Below are 21,119 nucleotides of genomic sequence, written 5' to 3'. Positions count from 1 at the left end.
AAAACGCCTTATGTAAACGGCGTATCTTTACTGCGACGGGCAAGCGTACGTTCGTGAATAGGCGTATCTCGCTGATTTACGCATTCTAGGGGTAAATCAGCATACACGCCCCTAGCGGCCAGCGTAAATAGTCAGCTTAGATACGATGGCGCAGGCCGTCGTATCTGAGCAACATTTAAGCGTATCTCAATTTGAGAATACGCTTAAATATATGACAGGGCAGATTCGGAGTTACGACGGCGTATCTACTGATACGCCGGCGTAACTCTACCTGAATCTGGCTAATAGTGTCTAAAATCTATTGCATAGTTTTATTTATTTAAATGTAATTTTTTTTTTTACTAGTAATGGCGGCGATCAGCGACTTATAGCGGGACTGCGATATTGCGGCAGACATTCTGACACCAACACTTTTTGGGGACCAGGGACACAAGTTCCATCCCTCCTTCCTGTCTGAACGGTGCTCTGCCTTGTTTCCATAGGCAGATCGCCATTCTGCCTCTCTGTCTAACGATTGTCGGGTGTCGGAAAACATTGGGTACCGTGCATCCCCTGATCGGCTTCCGCTGTGTGAAATTACTGTGGAAGCAAGGTGCCGGCGGCGTTCATGCATGCCCCCCACCTCGAGGTGTCTGATCACGCATAGATATGTAATCTGGCGCACAGGTGCCACCCTGTAGCAGTAAAACTGCTATTGGGTGGACCTGAACTTGTTTATCTGTGTAAAATCCTAAAAATTATTAATTAGTGGTGGAGGTTGGGGGTACTTGAGGACTGCAGTTGATAAATGGCCTATGGTATGTATTTAGATTATTATTTAAGTCTCTGCACAGTAGCAACAGAATTAACTAAGGATTACACACTGATATATGTGGAAAGATTAGATTTTTGTAGCCATATCCCAGTTTAGGACATTCAGCATCATACCCAATAAGATGATTTGCTTCACACCCAGTGCATTTGACTTAATAAAGAAAGATATAGCAAAGTAAATTTTCACTTAGATTAGTAAATGTGGTGATTCTGTACAGGCAGTCCCCAGGTTACAAACAAGGTTCTGTAAGTTTGTTCTTAAGTTGAATTTGTATGTAAACTGGAACAGGTAAATTTTTTAAGTGTAATGCCGTGTACCCATGACCATTTTTCATGGCGAGAAAAATGAAATTTTTAAATTGGTCGTCCTCTTAGGCCCCGTACACACGGCCGAGGAACTCGACGTGCCAAACACATCGAGTTCCTCGGCCAGTTCAGCCCTGAAGCCGCCGAGGACCTCGGCGGGCCGAGAGCTCCCATAGAACAACGAGGAAATAGAGAACATGTTCTCTATTTCCTCGCCGAGGTCCTCGTCGGCTTCCTCGGCCGAAAGTGTACACACGGCCAGTTTCCTCGGCAGAATTCAGCCAGAAACTCGGTCGGAAGCTGAATTCTGCCGAGGAAACTGGTCGTGTGTACGGGGCCTTACCCTCACTTGGAGAAAGAGGAGTGGGGTAGGTTAGCCCCCTTAAATTCACATTATTTTGAATCCTTCACTTAGAAATGAAGAAGGTTAGAATATAAATTTTAATCTAAATAAGCTGCACATATGGGTGCCCCTCACTAAGGGAATGATTTAGTCAGATTGACCACACCACATTTTTTTTTCTCTCTTTCCCTTTTTCGATTCCCCTTTGTCCATCCTTTACTCCGAGAAAGAGGATTGGGGTGGTGGAACTCCTTTAAGTCCACAATACTGTAGAAGCCTTCAACCTTTAAAGCGGAAGGGCAGAATACAAATTTTTTAATTAAATATGCTGCACATAGGGTTTTTTTTTTTTCTTCTCTCTCTCTCCCCTTCCCTCCATCTTTACATCTCTACCACTCCCTGTACCTGGAGCCAATCAGTACCTACCTGTACCTATCCCAGAGAGCGATTAAAGTGAATCAGGGGGGATGTCTTAAAGAGAGGTGTATGGAGCAGAGGAGGATAGGATGAGGCACTATGCACTTTTGAACAAGTGCCGCCATAGATTAACCTACATAAGGGATTATAAGGAGACCATGTATGTGATGTTGTATGTATGTCAATATATAAATGTAATAATGTGTCTTTTGTTGTAAAGTCTTTGTTAAAATAAAAATGTTTAAGATAAAAAAAAACGATTGTGTTTAGGCTCCAGAACATTTTTCTCGTTGTTTTTCATGTCATCGTTTTTCTCGTTATGAAAAACGGCCTTGTGTAGGCATTAACGACGGGGGAAAAAACATGCATGCTGAAAAGCAAGTTATGAGAAGGGAAATTGACATAATCAGCCCAAAGGGTGGCGCCATTAGAATGGAACTTCCCCTTTATAGTGCCGTTGTACGTGTTGTACGTCACCGCGCTTTGCTCGAGCATTTTTTATCATGATCGTGTGTATGCAAGGCAGGCTTGAGAGGAATCACGTCGAGATAAACGTCGTTTTTTTTCCATGTCATGAAAAACGGTCGTGTGTACGCGGCATAACTCCAGCCAAAAAAAAGGCGTGTGTACGAGGCCTTACAGGAGTGAATTTCCCTCTCTATGGGTAGATTTCCGCTCACTTCCTGTTGTCTCCCTCCGTTTGTAAGTATGAGGCCTCGTACACACGACCGAGAAACTCGACGGGCGAAACACATAGTTTTGCTCGTCGAGTTCCTTGTGAAGCCGTCAAGAAACTCGACAAGCCAATTTTCTCCATTCCCGTCAAGGAAATAGAGAACATGCTCTCTTTTTGGCTCGTCGAGTTTCTCGACAGTTTCCTCGACGAAAGTGTACACACGACCGGTTTCCTCGGCAAAAAAATATCTCCCAGCGAGTCGTATGTAAGTCAAATGTTTGTAACTTGAGGATTGCCTGTACTGCTTTCACTGTAAACACGTGCAAACAAAAATCCTTATTTATTTTTTGTTTTCCCTTTGCACATGATTGGGTATACTTTGCAAAGTAAATGTTCACCACATTCACTGAGTTAATTCAAAGTTCCCTTGCAAATTGATAGTTCTCTATATCCTTTACTAACTCCACCCCAGTGCTCTTTATACCAAACATATGAAGTTAAAATCAAGCCTTTTATTTAATTTAACCACTATTTGTTAGTTGGCAAGCGACTAGGACAGCTATAAAGAAAGCCAACCAAAGCCACGCAGAAGGACTGCCATGCACATCTGTAGACAAAGGTTACAAAGCAATGGAGCACAGATGGTAGCATGCAGTAAAAAAACACTTTACGGAATGCAGAATTAAAGATTCAACTCTGTGAATGCAGCCAAATAACACCTAGGCATGCTGTTCAATTGGTGTGATATATGTTTAAAAATAAAACTTGTAAAGAAAACTTGAGATGTTTCCCCTTCAGAAATTAATGTTATACCTTTTATAGCTTCACTCCCGGGATTTGTAGCTGATCCAAAATCTAGAAAGAGTTTTGATTGTTCTGGCACTGACCCGTCTGCTTGTCCAGTAGAAATGTCTCCTGGGTTCTTCTCACTGTTGTCAAGGGTTTGTTCTAATGGCAAAGAAGAGATGTCTTCAATGGATTCATGTTTACAATCTTCTTTTCCATCCACTAATTCATCATCAACATTGTGGGTTTCTGGTTCATTGTTTTCACATTCATCTTGATCCTCATTCAGCTTCATTGTAGAGGATTCTTCGGTGGAATTAATGTCCAGAGTGACATCACTTATTGAACACTTGCTATCCCCAGGCTCAGTGAGTTTAGATGATTCTTTGCACAAAAGTTCACTTTTTAATATTTCTTGGGTAGATGGATTTACTTTGGGCTCCATAGACCACAACTTTAAAACTGCTTGGTCTTTCAAAACACATGAGTTTACAGTTCCTGACTCAAAGGTAGAAAGAACATTCCTAGTCACATTTTCTCTCAGGGAGAAGAGAAGCTGTTCTTTGCAGACCTGAACAACAAAGCCACTTTCCGGTTGTTTTTTTAGCATGTTTTCATATGAATTTTTCTGATCTATAATGGGAAAATGGTCTTTATTTGTTTCCCGAAAGTCAACAGAGACATTTTCAGAGACAATATGACTTATATCTTCGTCTGATACTGTGTTCGTTCCACCATTACAGTTCAAAATCTTTTCTCCATCTCCTTTAACATTATCTTCTTGCAAATCTGTCTTATGATTATTTTGTTCTTTATTTTCTGCTTTGGGACATTCTTCAAGTGTATCCTCGACAGATTCTTTGTGTGGAATGGGTTCCTCTGTGCTTTTAACTTCATTATTATGATTTTCGTCTGCTGTTGATATAACAACAGATATTTCCTCTGTACACATCCCATTTGTATCACCGCCATCAAACTTCTGACACGCTGCTCTGCCATGTTTCTCTGTTTCATTGTCATAATCAGAAAAGTAAGCAGAATCTCGGTGAGGTGTTGCAAGATTTAATGTTCTAAGAGAGCCTTCTTCTTCCATAGGAGTAGCCTGTGGTTCAGAAAAATCTTCTGTCAAAGTCAAGTCACTAGTTGACTCTGATATAGGAGTCAAAGGCAACTTCAAATCATTAAGACCAATGTCTTCCTCCTTTTCCTCTTTAACATCTTTAAGGATGAACTCTGGAGAAAATGTGTTTTCTGTATCATAGCCACTGTCGCCAAATTTTTGCCCAGGAGATGAAAAGTGAGATGATGGACTACATACATCTGATGAGCTGGTGTTGGAAGGGATGTCCAATGAATCAACAGAATCTAATGTTGCCCTAGAGTCCTGTGGTGTCTTTACTGGGTTTAGCGTGTTATGGTTCACTGGGAATCTTTTAAGGACATCTGGAGCAATCTCAATTGTCTCTTCTTCTTCTATGCTTTCTGCAAGTGTGGAAAGAGGTGGGATTTCAATGGGGACAATTACACTGCAATTGGCCATTGAGTTGGAAATTCCTATAAAAGGGGAAGGAGGGTGGTTGGTAATACTCTTTTGTAATGATTCATAAGTCTTTAATTGACTACGGTTACGATAGTCTTGAATATCATAGCTTTTTACTGCTGCTCCCATTAAAGGATCATAAAACTCTTGGTGTTCTGCAGCACAAAGACTGTCTCCAAAGGGTCCAGCATAAAGATCTCCATCACCAAAAGTTCGAGCGGGTATAGAACACTCAGAAAGAGAACCTTGCTCAACTTTTAAAGAAGAATCATCATCTAAGCCATAATGGTCCTGATGCATGGCAACATGTGTGGTCCAGTCAATTACCACATCTCCACGCAACATGGCGCAAGAGCATCTCTGCAAACTGCCCATCACACCTCTACTACACAAAGGACAAGAGGGCATGTTGCGGTGACTGCTATTGTCTGTACTACTGCTGCTGCTTTCTGTGCTCTGATCTTCCATAAGTGAGGGCTCACAATCCCAAGGTGAAGATCGATCATCCAAAAACTCTGCCAGAGATTCTGGGTCTCCAGCAAGGGTTTCCCCAGCACCCCTCTCCTCCAGAGTATCTGAATCCCAGCTCCTTCTATGATCCTCAATGTCTCTGTAAACATTCAGAATTGAATCAGAAGAAAAGACATCAGGCAAAGATGACTCCATTAAGGAGGTCTCCTGTACCTGTCTTGACAAGTCTCTCTCAGCTGAGCCACGGAAAGGGTTGACATAACGAGGCAGGTCTCTTCCTACATTTATAAAGGGATTATTGTTATTAGGTGTCCATCTATCTATAAGTTTAGGAACTTCATGTAATATTAGATGAGCAGGAGGATCTTCTGGACTGGTTCTACCACTTTCAAGTGGGTCCCAGTCTGAAGAAAAGAGTGGTTCAATTGGGGAAGCTGGGCTCCCAAGAGACAACCTCTGATGAAGTGTTCTTTGATCATGCATATCATACTTTCTCTCATAGATCGGACTAGGTGCGCAGACAGTACAATCCACACCACTCCCTCTGTCTGCATGTTCCTCCAAGCGAATGTAATATTCACTGCTTACTGAAGGACTACGAGCGCTAATAACTGGAACCACACTCGGAGTCTCCAAGCTCTGACGTGAATGTTGATGGCTAGAGTCATAAAATGGATTAGCAGGCACAGTCAAACTCCCATTACTTGGTGGGTAATCTTGGCATTGTGAGTTTGACTTCCATCGTCCCAGTCTGGCTTTCTCCCACATATATTCAAAGTTAAGTCCACGGCTGCTTTCTGTTACAGTCAAGATGTCATCCATATCTGCATGAAATCCATCCCCACCATTGAAGTTATCTAGTAGTGGAAATGCGGAAATCTCATCTGAGTGACGCAAAGGCCCCATCGAAGATTTACTTGGTTTAAGTGCATTCCATCGCCACTCAAAACTCTCCTCTGTCTGGTTGGAGCATTCATTTAACAAATATGTGAGCTGTAGATGAAGTTCTTCGACTGTAGGTCTTTGTTCAACAGGGAGCCAGCAGGACTGCATCACTTCATACCTAAAAAATAACAGATACATATAAATAAGCAAAAAGCTTTACCATTATAGAAAATATAAATCATATCATGCAGGATAGCAAGAGATGTGAATAGTTAATTTCTTCATAACATGAAAACACTGGGAAAATTATAGATACAATCAGTACTGTACTGACACCACTCGAAACATGTCCATAGAGATACAATCTGTACTGTACTGATACACCAGAAATATGTCCATAGAGATACAATCTGTACTGTACTGTACTGATACACCAACCACATGTCCATAGAGATACAATCTGTACTGTACTGATACACCAGAAACATGTCCATAGAGATACAATCTGTACTGTAGTGTACTGATACACCAACCACATGTCCATAGAGATACAATCTGTACTGTACTGATACACCAGAAACATGTCCATAGAGTTACAGTCAGTACTGTACTGACACCACCAAAAACATTTCCACAGACACTGAATCAGTACCATCCCTGCCCACAAAGCAAAGGACAAGGATACTATATAAACCATGTGATAGGAACATGTAATCTATAATTTCAGTTATATATAATCTCTTCCTGACTTTAAAAGAATCTTGAAGTTCTACAAGTTTATTCAGTATTATAAAATTGTCATTGAAGTCAAAACATCCAAATGAAATTAAGCACAATTTGTAAAAAGAATTGGTTTCAGTTTATTGGTCTAGAGAAGATTTTACCAGTAATCCGAATGGGGTAGCTTAAGTCGAGGCTTGGCCAGTTTCATTTGCTGCTCCTTGATCACAAAGGTCAGCACTTCCTCATCTGACAGGTGACGATATGGCTGACTTCCAAATTCAAAGAGTTCCCATACTGTAACTCCTAGAGACCTTTAAAAGAGCATCAGACAATATAGTAAAGCAATACGGACAGGCACTGCAGCCGGACCTTTATGGTTTAATTTATGGTTAGTCCCTCTCTAGTGTACATGTGAACCCTCTGCTGAATTATAACTTTTTAGCATGAAATAAGTTAGAGCAAAATATCCATATTAGCCTAATGTCGTGTACACATGATTAGGCTTTTGCCCGACCAAAAGCTCATCGGAATTCCGACAAATTCCATCGGAGTAAAATAGAACATGTTCTATATTTAAACTCCGGTGGAATTCATCGGAATTTCCGATGGGGCATACACACGGTCGGAATTTCCGATTGGAAAAAGTCCGTCTGACTTTTTCCAAACGGAAATTCCGATTGTGTGTACGCGGCATTTTTTTATACATACATCAAGGTGAGCTAAAAAGTTGTGTTGGGGTTCCATTCAAAATAATGTAACCTGATTAACTACAAAACAGTCTAAATTCTGATTGGTTAAAATTGTCAATTGCACATTGTTTAGGAATAAAGCTATACCCACACCAAGTGCAATAGGTTCTATTAAAAACTATGGGTCAGATTTAGGAACGTTTTACGCCGGCGTATCTATTGATACACTGCGTAAGTTAAAATATGCGCCATCGTATCTGTGCGCGGTATTCTTAAAACAAGTTACGCCTGAATTTTGGCTTCATACGACCGACGCAAGTCTCCTACGCAGTTGCATCTTAGGTGCATATTTACGCTGGCCGCTAGGGGCGCTTCCGTTGATTTACGCGTCGAATATGCAAATGAGCAAGATACGCTGATTCACAAACGTACTTGCGCCCGGCGCATTACTATACGCTGTTTACATAAGGCATACGACCAGCGTAACTTTACTCCTCATAAAGCAGGGGTAAGTCATGTTAACGTATGGACGTCGGAACACCCGTCGACAATTACGTCGTTTACGTAAGTCGTACGTGAATAGGGCTGTGCGTAAGTTACGTTTACGTTGTAGGCAGCGTTCGACATATCTTAGGCATTCTAGCCGACGTGATTTTGAGCATGCGCACTGGGATACGTCCACGGACGGTGCATGCGCCGTTCGTTCGGCCCCTAATTTGCATGGGGTCACGGCTCATTGTAATACAACACGCCCACTGCCTTGATAATTTGAATTAGGCGGGCTTACGCCAGCCCATTTACGCTACGCCGCCGTAACTTAGGGCACAAGTTCTTTCTGAATACAGTACTCGCCTCTCTAACTTAAGGTGGCATAGCGTATATGAGATGCGCTACGCCCGCCTAAAAATACGCCAGTCTTTCTGAATCTGGCCCTATATATTTCTATTGTCTATGTATTTTGCCTGCAAAAATACGCAGTGTTACGGCTGTGAGTAAGCACAAACTGAAATCATATATAAAAAGGCTGGAAGTCTTACTCTCCTGATACTTTTAATCCATTAAAATGTGAAATCTGCAGATCTGTGTGTTAAAATACAAGTCAAGCTTATTTTTTATACTGTCTAATATTTCAGAAATCACGACAGTTCTAGGCCAGTGAAAATAATAAATATGCACGGTGTGATGTGTCATGTTTTAAATAATGCATTACAACTGTGTAGACTGCTTGTATAAAAATAAACAGATCAGCTGCCTCTGGAGAAACACCAAAAAAGCAAATCTAGTACAGGATAAAGGTGATGAAGAAGACACTCACCAGACATTGCTTTCCTTGCTCTGGTCTACCACAACTAAGTTCCCATGAACTTCATCTAAAAGTTCTGGAGCAACCCAACGTAATGGGATCCAGAGTCGATCTGGAGTAATGTAGTAATCATCCTGGATATAAAAAATAAAATAGTTATTTCTAGATTTTCACCTTGCAGTTTACATTTAATTATGGCCACTAGGAGGCAGGGTATGAGGCGGAGGAGCAGGATCTTCACTGCCCACTAACATCCTTCTCTATTTTCCTGGTTCGGGAGCCCCTTTTTTATTGTGATTGAACTAGTGACATACCTCCTACTAATCCATATATCAATGTACAGTATAACTGCACCATGCAGACATTGTATATGAGTTAAATATGAAAACATTAGCAGAAATAGTAGGGTTATAGTGGTTGAAAACCCTCACATATACCCAGTGAAGTGACCAGCCTCATTTAATAAACATAGATAAAACAATTCCTCCGACATAAGTTGTACCTGCTTATCTTCAGCCATATCTTCTGTAGACCATTCCAAAAACACAAAGATCAAATTATGTTTTCGTAGCCCTAGCAGCAGGGGGCAGGGATCTGAAGTCTTACAGTGCAGATCTCAGTGAGGGAGGCTTTGAGCCCTGATTGGAGGGAAGGGACACACCCCCTCCGCACAGTAGAGGAGAACATGCAGAGCTGTGGAGAGCACTCACAGGCTGTGTGCGAGAGCTCCCCTCCCCATTACCTTTTTAACTCTTGGTGTCAGGAAAAGCTGCCAGAAGTGACTCATGTAAATAATATAGGAATAAGGCAACAGAGATAAAACACACTGAGTGCTTTGGATAGCGGAAACACACAGTATACAGAATAGGTATATGTTCATATTTTGTGCATTGCATAGTTTTACTTACACCTTAAGATCAAAACCTCTTAGTAAAACATAATTGTAGAGAGGAACCATGATGGCAGATCACATTTACTTTATACAGTGCCTTGAAAAAGTACTTACACCTTAAGATCTAAACCTCTTAGTAAAACATAATTGTAGAGAAGAACCATGATGGCAGATCACATTTACTTTATACAGTTCCTTGGAAAAGTATTCATACCCCTTGAAATGTTCCACATTTTATCATGTTACAACCAAAAACATAAATGTATTTTATTGGGATTTTATGTAATAGACCAACACAAAATGCCACATAATTGTGAAGTAGAAGGAAATTGATAAATGGCTTTCAATTTTTTTTACAAATAAATATTTCAAAAGAGTCAATATTTTTTAGAACCACCTTTCACTGCAATTACAGCTGCAAGTTTTTTTGGGGATGTCTCTACCAACTTTGCACATCTAAAGAGTGACATTTTTGCCCATTCTGCAGCTCTCTCAGATTGGACAGATTGTGTCTGTGTACAGCAATTTTCACATCTTGCCACAGATTCTCAATTGGATTTAGGTCTGGACTTTGACTGGGCCACTCTAACAAACAACATGAATATGCTTTGATCTAAACCATTCCATTGTAGCTCTGGCTGTATGTTTACAGTCGTTGTCCTGCCTGAAGGTGAACCTCCGCCTCAGTCTCTAGCCTTTTGCAGACTCTAAGGCCGTGTACACACGATCAGTCTAAACCGATGAAAACGGACTGAAGGACTGTTTCATCGGTCCAAACCGACCGTGTGTGGGCCCCATCGGTCAGTTATCCTTCGGTCCAAAAATTTAGAGCTTGCTTTAAAATTCAACCGATGGACGCCTAACCGATAGGTCAAAACCGATGGTTAGTACGCAAAAGCATCGATTAAAAACCTGCGCATGCTCAGAATCAAGTCGACGCATGCTTGGAAGCATTGAACTTCATTTTTCTCTGCACGTCGTTGTGTTTTACGTCACCGCGTTGGACTCGACCGTTTTTTTAACTGATGGTGTGTAGGCACATCAGACCATCAGTCAGCTTCATCGGTCTCTGATGAGAACGGTCCAAAGGACTGATGGACTGATCGTGTGTACAGGGCTTAACAGGTTTTCTTCTAAGATTGTCCTGCATTTGGCTCCATCCATCTTCCAATCAACTCTGACCAGCGTCCCTGTCCCTGCTGAAGAAAAGCATCCCCACAACATGATGCTTCCACTACCATGTTTTTTGGTGGTTATGGTGTGTTCAGGGTGATGTGCAGTGTTAGTTTTAAGCAACACATATTGTTTTGCTTTTAGGCAAAAAAGTTAAATTTTGGTCTCATCTGACCAGAGAACCTTCTTGCACATATTTGCTGTGTCCCCACAGGACTGTAAACCCTATTGCCAAGGCGATGGAAAGGGTCTGCCCCTTTGCTAAGGTAGCCGAGTATCTTGCCTCAACTTCTTATGATCAGCTTCTGCTCTCCCTTTCTATGTCTTCTTGGTCCACAAGCAGTTTATTTTTTTCCCCATTATCTATACTTCCTCCTGGCCCTTGATCACCTTGCTTTCCACAGTCAGCTATCACTTTGTTTTCCTAAGAAATCCTCTACTCCCTTGCTACCACCAAGATCATTTTCTACTCTATCTTCCCCCACAATTTGTTTTAAGTGAGATGGCACACCTAAAAAAACATGTCTCCAATTAAAATATTGACTGATTAGTCAGTAATATCCAGTAGGTTATAAATCAACCTGGCCAAAAAACACCCACCTAATTTAACCCATTCAGAAAAATGAGCTTGTTTGCTAGTTACTTTAAAGTTTCCTTAGCTATAAATAAAAAAATACAAATATTAAAATTCAACTTATAGAGTCAGTCCACTCAAAATGTATATTTTACTGTTTGTTGGATGCTAGAGTAATGTATTTAGCTCTGGTACTAAGATCTCCACACTTAGGTTTCCAGATGTCCACCCTTGCCATGGCCATTACAACTGGATTCCACTCTCCTTTTCAAATTTTTCATTGAGTATCCAGTATACTATAAAGCATGCAACAAGGAGGAGTGAGTACAGACTGTGGTGAATGGGAACTAGGAATAGAGCCAAAATTATGGCTGGGAGATCTCATCTCTGAAGCTCCATGGAAGATACATATAAGATTATAAACCATGACCTGCACCTAAACCCGAAACCAAAAATGTATTATATCGCAGCTTACTAGTTCTTGTTGTGGTGGCTGCATCTATTCTCTTTTTTTCCCCAAGCTTCTTTTTTTTTCTTTTCTTTTTTTCAATACTGCAAATAAAAGGGGACTACATTTCTCCTCCATTGTATCTTTAGTGGGAGCCATGATTGTTACCCTAGGTTGCTCTCCTGAAATGCTCTCCTTCAAACATGTTTGCATATCTTCAACTCCCTTCCATAGAGAAGAGCTGGGAAGGAAGCTATTCTTCATTGGAGCCCACAGGAAGTGACAACGACACTGTAGTTCTGGCAAGATCAACAAGTATAGTGTTTTATGTATTTGCCAAAAAATGTATTTGTTCGGAAAAAAAAACGAACAAATGCAACCACCCCATCTAAGGACTGTAAGCTGCAATAGATTACATTTTTGTTCTTGAGTTAAGTTATCTTTTTACTCAATGTAATAATAGGATTTGGTAAAGCTTTTTGTTCCCCATCAATTCATGTTAAGTGTGACTTTAAACAATAGCTCCATTTCAAAGTTTTTTCTAATAGCACATTCTAGGTTTAAGACAAGACAGTCCACAGTATGGTTGGTGACAAAATGTGGTGGACATTGCAAAAAGGGCATTATCATTCACACAAGTATGAAAAAGCCAACATGCTAATACCAGTTCTAGAAGTCCAGTTGGTTATTAAGTGGAGGGCTGTGTGCATGTTTGCTACCAGCATTGCTATTGGAGCAGCTATTAGTCTTGGTCCTCCTACCAATGACAGTTTGATGGAGGGAAGTAAAACGAACAAACAACTCTACTGAAATACATACACCGCCTTCTTTCCATCTTGGGTTATTCTAAAACATTTTGATTCCCTAGTTTGCTCATACCTTGTAATTATTGTGTGAAATGCCATAGTCTCCAATTCGGACAGTCAGATCGGAGGTAAGAAGGCAGTTTCTTAGGGCAAGATCACTACAAATACATACAAAAGAAAACAGTAAGAAACATAATTAATTATCAAAAATAGACTGTGCCTACCAAAACCGAAAAAAATCTGAACAATTTATTACCATACAGGGAGAGCTTTAGAATGCATGCAGCTTCCCGCTTTGCAGATCTTAAGGCACAAGCATCACACGTTTAGAATCTTATACCTGCAGTTGATCACCGCACACAGGTTATGGCTTTTGAGGGCAGCCAATCAACTCAAATCAAATCAAATCAACTGGGCTGTATTTTCCTGGCCAGTTGTTATTGTTCCTTTAAGATAATGCTCAATGGGGGTGTCAAATCAATACATAAGTGCGTTCCTTGATACATACATTCGTGTATCCGTAAGGAATGGAATTCCGCATGTTTTTATCTAGCTTTAGATATTCTATCAGTGACAGAGGGTACGGTTTATTCTATCAACAGATCCCTAATTATGTAGATGAGAGAGGTGCAATATTTTATGATACTAAAATGAAGTGAGATATTTATAAATGGCAAGACAGGGTATTATAATGTCCTCCTGTAACCATTAAAGTGTATGTATGTAGTGTATGTAAACCCCAACCTTGAAGTTTTCCTATTTGCTCCCTTTTGGTCTGTTTACTATATCATTGGAAGCATTTTACTCTATCTGCTTGATAAGTACATGGAAAACTGCTGAGCGTCTCAAAATTTCATAGCTTTTCTGTGTCCCCGGCATACTCCCTGTGTTTTCTCAAAGCCCTCTTTATTTTGGACTACAGAAATGTAAGCCATAATGTTCTAGAGATTAGTGAATGGGAGTAGCTGAGTAGTGTAACGAAAGACAGTAGGAAGGGCTGACAACACTCAGTTCCCAAAAAATGCTGTGTGTTATCCACCCACAACAGGGCTTAAGAACTGAGTGTGTTGTTGGCAGTATAAGAAGTCAAATCCGAATCCGAAAGATCCGACATAAAAAAATGCTTTATTTTCATTTTCGTTGCTACAACAGTTCGATATAGATAGGAGATTCGACATGACGCTGACAATAGCAATCTGTGTCTATCGAACCCGTGGTCGAATGTGCCTAACCTTAACTCTATTAGTCCAAGATTATTCTACATAGAGAGGAAAAATTCGACATTGTAGAGACAGTGTTGGGATAGACCATTCGACATGAACGACAAAGATTTCGACGAAGCAGAGAAAAACATGCAAACGTCGAATCTGTCATTGAAGGCTTATGGTGTCTGTTGAAAGTTCTAAATAGATTCGACAAGCAGCTAAACACGAGACGATTCGCGCTTTTCAGTCTGTTACAGCGTGATGAATGTGCTATCTCCATTACGAACGCTACTTTTACCGAAGGCACGCTCCCATCTCATACTTTATTCTGAGCATGCGCGGGGTTTCTAAGCATGCACACGAACGTGTTTCTCGTCGTGAACCAACTCGACGAGAAACACGAGTAGGAAATTGAAACTCCCGACGAGGAAAAAGAGAACTTGTTCTCTTTTTTTTCGTCGAGTTCCACGACAGTTTTCTCGACGAAAAACATACACATGACCGTTTTCCTTGGCAAAAAAAGCTCTGCCACCAAGTTTCTTGATGGATTCTGTCGAGGAAAACGGTCGTGTGTACGAGGCCTGACAGTTGGAAATGGTTTCTAAGGACAGCGTGGAGATATTTTTAGGCATTCTTTTAAATAAATAGCACATTAGAGCTTTAGTTGTAGAAGTTTTTGTGATTTTTGCTACATGGAGAGGAATTAGAAAGAGTGATAAACTGTACTGTGTTCTGAAACAAAAGCTATAGGACTATCTGGACAAAACAGTTCTCCTGGAATCTTAGGTTTATAAATATTGCTCTACAAAGTTGGTTCACTGCCCAGTGTCCACACACCCTCTGGAGATATCCCTGAACTACAGTACCTATACTCCTACTACATTTAGCATTTACAAAGTATTTTCCACATACCCAACAGTGTCCATGTCTTCCCAACAGACAATGCTCACTAATCAGAGTCCACATCCCTAGAGGTGTTCACGTCTTCCCCACAGACAATCCCTACTAATCAGAGTCCACATCCCCAGCAGTGTTCATGTCCTCCCCACAGACAATTGCCATTAATCAGAGCCCACTTCCCCAGCAGTATTCATGTCTTCCCCACAGACAATCCCCACTAATCGGAGTCCACATCCTCAGCAGCGTTCATGTCCTCCCCATAGACAAACCTCACTAATCAGAGTCCACATCCCTAGCAGTGTCCATGTCCTCCCCAAAGACAATCCTCACCAATCAGAATCCACATCCCCAGCAGTGTCCATGTCCTTCTCATAGACAATCCTCACTAATCAGAGTCCACGTTCCCAGCAGTGTCCATGTCTTGCCCACAGACAAATGTCACTAATCAGAATCCACATCTCCAGCAGTGTCCATGTCTAATCCATAGGCATGCTTTCAAAGCAGTGTCCACATTTCCAGCAGTTTCCATGTCACACCCGAAGACATTGCTCACTAATCAGTGTCCACATCCCTGGCAGTGTCCATATTCTAGCCACAGACAATTCCCACTAATTCCCACAGCCATGTTTACTTAGCAGTGTAGATTTCCCCAGCAGTGACTATTGTCATGTCACGTGTATAATTTATTGCCAAGTTTCACAAAAACTGTCACTGTGCAGAAGATGTACATACAATTTTAAAGATCATGAAAAAGATCAACAGCCACCCAGTTAGATTTTTTTACCCATTTATGACTCTCTTCAATGTTATAATGAGTTCTAAGGACGTGTTATAAGGACATTTCAAGCTCCTTGATTCCTTGCTTGGATGAATGATTTATAATCTCCTTTCTGCTGTTTCATTTACAGTAATATTCCATTTCACGTAGGTCAGGGATTTCCTGCCCAAATTCCCTTCTCTGTGAATTTTGGCTACAATAATCATCTCATGAAACACATTTAGTCCATATAGCTAATGCAAAGAAGTAGTTTATCATTGAAGAAAATGCTAAAGCATTGAATGGTGTGTGTACTGTAGAAATAGAAAAATAAGGCAGTGGTGTACCTGTGGATATAATTATTTTTATGAAGGTGCATGAGTCCAAGTGTAATTTCATATGCCATTCTCTGTAATGTTGTTAGATCACAGGTCAAAAGATCTGGTGTCATGCCATCTGCCTTCCTTTGGGCTCTCAGATAACGTTTCAGGTCCCCCTAAAGTAAGAAAAAGAAGGTCATTAATCAGTAGCAGCTTGAGAATGTGCAGAAGCAAGAACAAAAATTTTAGCAATAAAATTCCTTATCTGTAGCCCTTTGGAGTGCATCATGTTTCAACAGCTGCCATTTTGTTTTAATTGGTATGGGACCCTCATTCCAGCTATCAGTAGGCAGAAATTGTCAACAGAGTTCACAAATATGTAAAAGACTTAATTCTTGTTTACCTTTACTTAACCCCTTTCCCGTTGTCGCTTCCCAGCCCTTTAAAGGCTCTAAATGCCGGGAGGCAGGCATTCGATCATGTGATTGTTGTGATTGGCTGTCAAAGTGGTCACATGGTCGCAAAGCTCCCGATCGCAAGTAAGCATCTAAGCTTGCTCTCATCACAGAAATTTTTATATTTGAGGTGCATATATGTGGCCTCTCGGCTTTAAAGCCCACCCGACCAAGGGCCATATTAATGCATATGGCCAGTGGGAAGGGGTTAATGAAAATGTGCAGTCCCACCACCAATGCATGTAATTTGCCTAGGTGAGTGACTTTTACAGTGCTCGCTGTGTCTCCTGGGATATGTGTGTCATATATACCAATAGACATAGCACTTCATTAGAAAAGGAGGAGGGGACGTGTCTAGCGCCGCGTCATTGGGGCAGCTGAACCCGGAAGAACCGTCAGGCCTCTCAATGACGTTACACGCAACATGGCAGTGCGGGATCAAGCAGAGGAAGAAGATAAGAGGATCTCAGTGGTACAATTCTGGATCCTCTGGATGGGTGAGTATCTGAAATGGTAAGTAGATGTAAAAAAAAAATATGGGGTGGCGGGCAAATATCTGCTTTAAAATGGAACTTAAAGGATAAGTTCACCTTAAAGCGGAGTTCCACCCTCTTTTTTAAGTCCTGTGCATCGCCTGCTCCTGTGTCACCTGAAACACATTTGGCACATTATTTTTTTTGGGGTTTTAAAACTCACTGTGTTGTTGATCATTGAAAATCGCCCCCGCCGCGGCGGGAGGCTGAGCTACCCCCCCCGCCGCCGCCGCTATACCTCCTGGGAGATCAATTCCAGCATTAGGATTCTCGTCCGTCGAATCGCGGGGCTCTACCGCGCACGCGCGAGTGCAAGCCGCACTTGAAAACCTCTCTCGAGCAGGCAGAGGGGGGCGGGGGAGGAGGCGGAGGGGGGGGGGGCGAAGGCGGAGGGATGTTAATACCACAACGGCCCCGCCCACCCCCACGCCCAGAATGCACGATTGTGCTGAATTATAGATTTGAGAGGGCGGGCAGAGGTGGAGAGTTGCTGGGAGGGACAGATACAGCAGAGCTTGGCGAGGGGGGAGGGGGGGCGTGCAATAGCAAGTCACCTGTGCAATGTCATGTACCCCATACAAATAATTGTTCTGCCAGCAAACGCAGCCACTGTACCAAACACTGTGCCCATCAAATGCATCCACTGTGCCAAACACTGTGCCCGTCAAATGCATCCACTGTGCCAAACACTGTGCCCGTCAAATGCATCCACTGTGCCAAACACTGTGCCCGTCAAATGCATCCACTGTGCCAAACACTGTGCCCGTCAAATGCATCCACTGTGCCAAACACTGTGCCCATCAAATGCATCCACTGTGCCAAACGCTGTGCCCGTCAAACTCATCCACTGTGCCCGTCAAGTGCATCCGCTGCGCCCATCAAGCGCATCCGCTGTGCCCATCAAGCGCATCTGCTGTGCCCGTCAAATGCATCCATGTAGCGGGGATCGATGCGGTGTGCTGCAGTGTGCAGGGACCGATGCGATGTGCCTGGGCCGATGTGGGGTGCTGTGCCGGGGCCGATGCGGGGTGCCGGGGGCCGATGCGGGGTGCCGGGGGCCGATGCGGGGTGCTTTGCCAGGGCCGATGCGGGGTGCCGGGGTCGATGCGGGTTGCCGGGGCCGATGCGGGGTGCCGGAGGCCGATGTGGGGTGCCGGGGCCGATGCAGGGTGCTGGGGCCGATGCGGTGTGCCGGGGCCGATGCAGGGTGCCGGGGCCGATGCAGTGTGCTGTGTCGGGGCCGGTGGGGGGTGTGTCGGGCCGATGCGGGTTCCCACCATCCCTGTGCTGTGCTCATTATGAGGGGTTCCCACCATCCCTGTGCTGTGCTCATTATGAGGGGTTCCCACCATCCCTGTGCTGTGCTCATTATGAGGGGCTCCCACCATCCCTGTGCTGTGCTCATTATGAGGGGTTCCCCCCATCCCTGTGCTGTGCTCATTATGAGGGGCTCCCACCATCCCTGTGCTGTGCTCATTATGAGGGGTTTCCACCATTCCTGTGCTGTGCTGACTTTCTGGGTTTGTACTTCTGCTGTGCTCATTATGAGGGGTTCTCACCATCCCTGTGCTGTGCTCATGAGGGGGTGGTTCCCATCATCCCTGTGCTGTGCTAAGTTCCTGGGTCTGTACTTCTGCTGTGCTCATTATGAGGGGTTCCCACCATCCCTGTGCTGTGCTCATTATGAGGGGTTCCCACCATCCCCGTGCTGAGTTCCTGGGGCTGTACTTCAGCTGTGCTCATTATCGGGGGTTCCCACCATCCCTGTGCTGTGCTGAGTTCCTGGGTATGTACTTCTGCTGTGCTCATTATGAGGGGTTCCCACCATCCCTGTGCTGTGCTGAGTTCCTGGGTATGTACTTTTGCTGTGCTCATTATGAGGGGTTCCCACCATCCCTGTGGCTGTACTCCTGCTCTGCTCATTATGAGGGGTTTCCACCATCCCTACAGCTCCGGGAAGTCAGCACAGCACAGGGATGGTGAGAACCCCTCATAATGAGCACAGCACAGGGATGGTGGGAACCCCTCATAATGAGCACAGCACAGGGATGGTGGGAACCCCTCATAATGAGCAGAGCAGAAGTACAAACCCAGGAAGTCAGCACAGGGATGGTGGGAACCCCTCATAATGAGCACAGCACAGGGATGGTGGGAACCCCTCATAATGAGCACAGCACAAGGATGGTGGGAACCCCCTCATAATGAGCACAGCACAAGGATGGTGGGAACCCCTCATAATGAGCACAGCACAGGGATGGTGGGAACCCCCTCAAAATGAGCACAGCACAAGGATGGTGGGAACCCCTCATAATGAGCACAGCACAGGGATGGTGGGAACCCCTCATAATGAGCAGAGCAGAAGTACAAACCCAGGAAGTCAGCACAGGGATGGTGGGAACCCCTCATAATGAGCACAGCACAAGGATGGTGAGAACCCCTCATAATGAGCACAGCACAGGGATGGTGGGAACCCCTCATAATGAGCACAGCAGAAGTACAGACCCGGGAACTCAGCACAGCACAGGGATGATGGGAACCACCCCCTTATGAGCACAGCACAGGGATGGTGAGAACCCCTCATAATGAGCACAGCACAAGGATGGTGGGAACCCCTCATAATGAGCACAGCACAAGGATGGTGGGAACCCCCTCATAATGAGCACAGCACAAGGATGGTGGGAACCCCCTCATAATGAGCACAGCACAAGGATGGTGGGAACCCCTCATAATGAGCACAGCACAGGGATGGTGGGAACCCCTCATAATGAGCACAGCACAGGGATGGTGGGAACCCCTCATAATGAGCAGAGCAGAAGTACAAACCCAGGAAGTCAGCACAGGGATGGTGGGAACCCCTCATAATGAGCACAGCACAGGGATGGTGGGAACCCCTCATAATGAGCAGAGCAGAAGTACAAACCCAGGAAGTCAGCACAGGGATGGTGGGAACCCCCTCATAATGAGCACAGCACAAGGATGGTGGGAACCCCTCATAATGAGCACAGCACAGGGATGGTGGGAACCCCTCATAATGAGCACAGCACAAGGATGGTGAGAACCCCTCATAATGAGCACAGCACAGGGATGGTGGGAACCCCTCATAATGAGCACAGCAGAAGTACAGACCCGGGAACTCAGCACAGCACAGGGATGATGGGAACCCCTCATAATGAGCACAGCAGATACTATTAGTCCTCTTTAAGCGTCCAGATTTTTAAATTCATCATAACGAATGTTGGTAATTGTTATGAAAAGTGAACGAATCTAACGAAAAGTCGTATTTCGTACGAATCCAAATTGAGTTTCAGGCACAAAATACGAAATAACGGCTAATGCGAAACGGAACTAAACAAAATGGATTTATTGACAGTGCACATGTCTGGTATATGTATACACACCACATATATAACAAGATATATATATCATCTTGTCATGTAGATATATCTGCACAGGAACAAATTATTTATTATATTTACTGGTTCCTGGAAGGAGGAGGGGAGGAGGGGAGGAGAGGTTTGCATAGATAAGGGGCGGTAACTTCCTCTGACACTCCCGTTGCTATTGAAACCTGATCTGAAACCATTACATTGCTTGTGTAGCACTGAGCATGTGCGAGTTTTGCAAGGCTGAAATCCAGGAAGTCATACAGTCTGGCTTCATGATGCCCACACTTAAGATGGCCCCAGTCAATTTCTGTTTTATAAAGTGTCTAAATGCTGTAACAACCTAACAAAACGGACCTTAGTTTACAGACTAACTGTAGTAGAATACATTAAGCTTGTGTATTACAGGGGTTTTCATATTTAAAAAGTTTTATATTTAAAATTGTGGCCGGAACTCCGCTTTAAGGTGTTTAGGGTGTACCTGACTGCCTCATTCCCTGAGTTCCTTCCTGTTATAGCAAGCAGGGGTTCTGCAGTCGGTGTCACATTTAAAATAAGAGATCTGTGAATGTATTTTTAGAATTTATTGCTGAGTAACTTGAAACAGGAGAGGGGTTCAGTGACTCAGGATACTCCAAAATGATCAAAGGAGGACAAACTTCTAGCACAAATCTCTATAGCTGCAGACATGTATAAAGATCCTTTACTCTCAGGCCTCGTA

The 21,119-nt window shown here is 43.3% G+C and overlaps 1 protein-coding gene across 2 annotated transcripts in view; it reads right to left on the bottom strand.

The window, feature by feature from the left end:
* Window positions 1–21,119, bottom strand: part of LMTK3 (lemur tyrosine kinase 3) — a 121,291-nt gene that overhangs the window by 9,629 nt on the left and 90,543 nt on the right. For both annotated transcript variants that reach the window (XM_040325686.1, XM_040325685.1), the window contains 5 exons: window positions 16,055–16,203; window positions 12,919–13,003; window positions 8,965–9,086; window positions 7,122–7,271; window positions 3,369–6,415 (listed from right to left, as the gene is read on the bottom strand). In XM_040325686.1, the coding sequence (XP_040181620.1) occupies window positions 3,369–6,415; window positions 7,122–7,271; window positions 8,965–9,086; window positions 12,919–13,003; window positions 16,055–16,203 (3,553 nt within the window). The remainder of the gene's footprint in view (window positions 1–3,368; window positions 6,416–7,121; window positions 7,272–8,964; window positions 9,087–12,918; window positions 13,004–16,054; window positions 16,204–21,119) is intronic.

Source organism: Rana temporaria, chromosome 10 (assembly GCF_905171775.1).
Source record: "Rana temporaria chromosome 10, aRanTem1.1, whole genome shotgun sequence".
Taxonomy (NCBI): domain Eukaryota; kingdom Metazoa; phylum Chordata; class Amphibia; order Anura; family Ranidae; genus Rana; species Rana temporaria.
The sequence above is the reverse complement of the archived record's forward strand: the minus strand, read 5'-3'. Positions and strand labels throughout refer to the sequence as shown.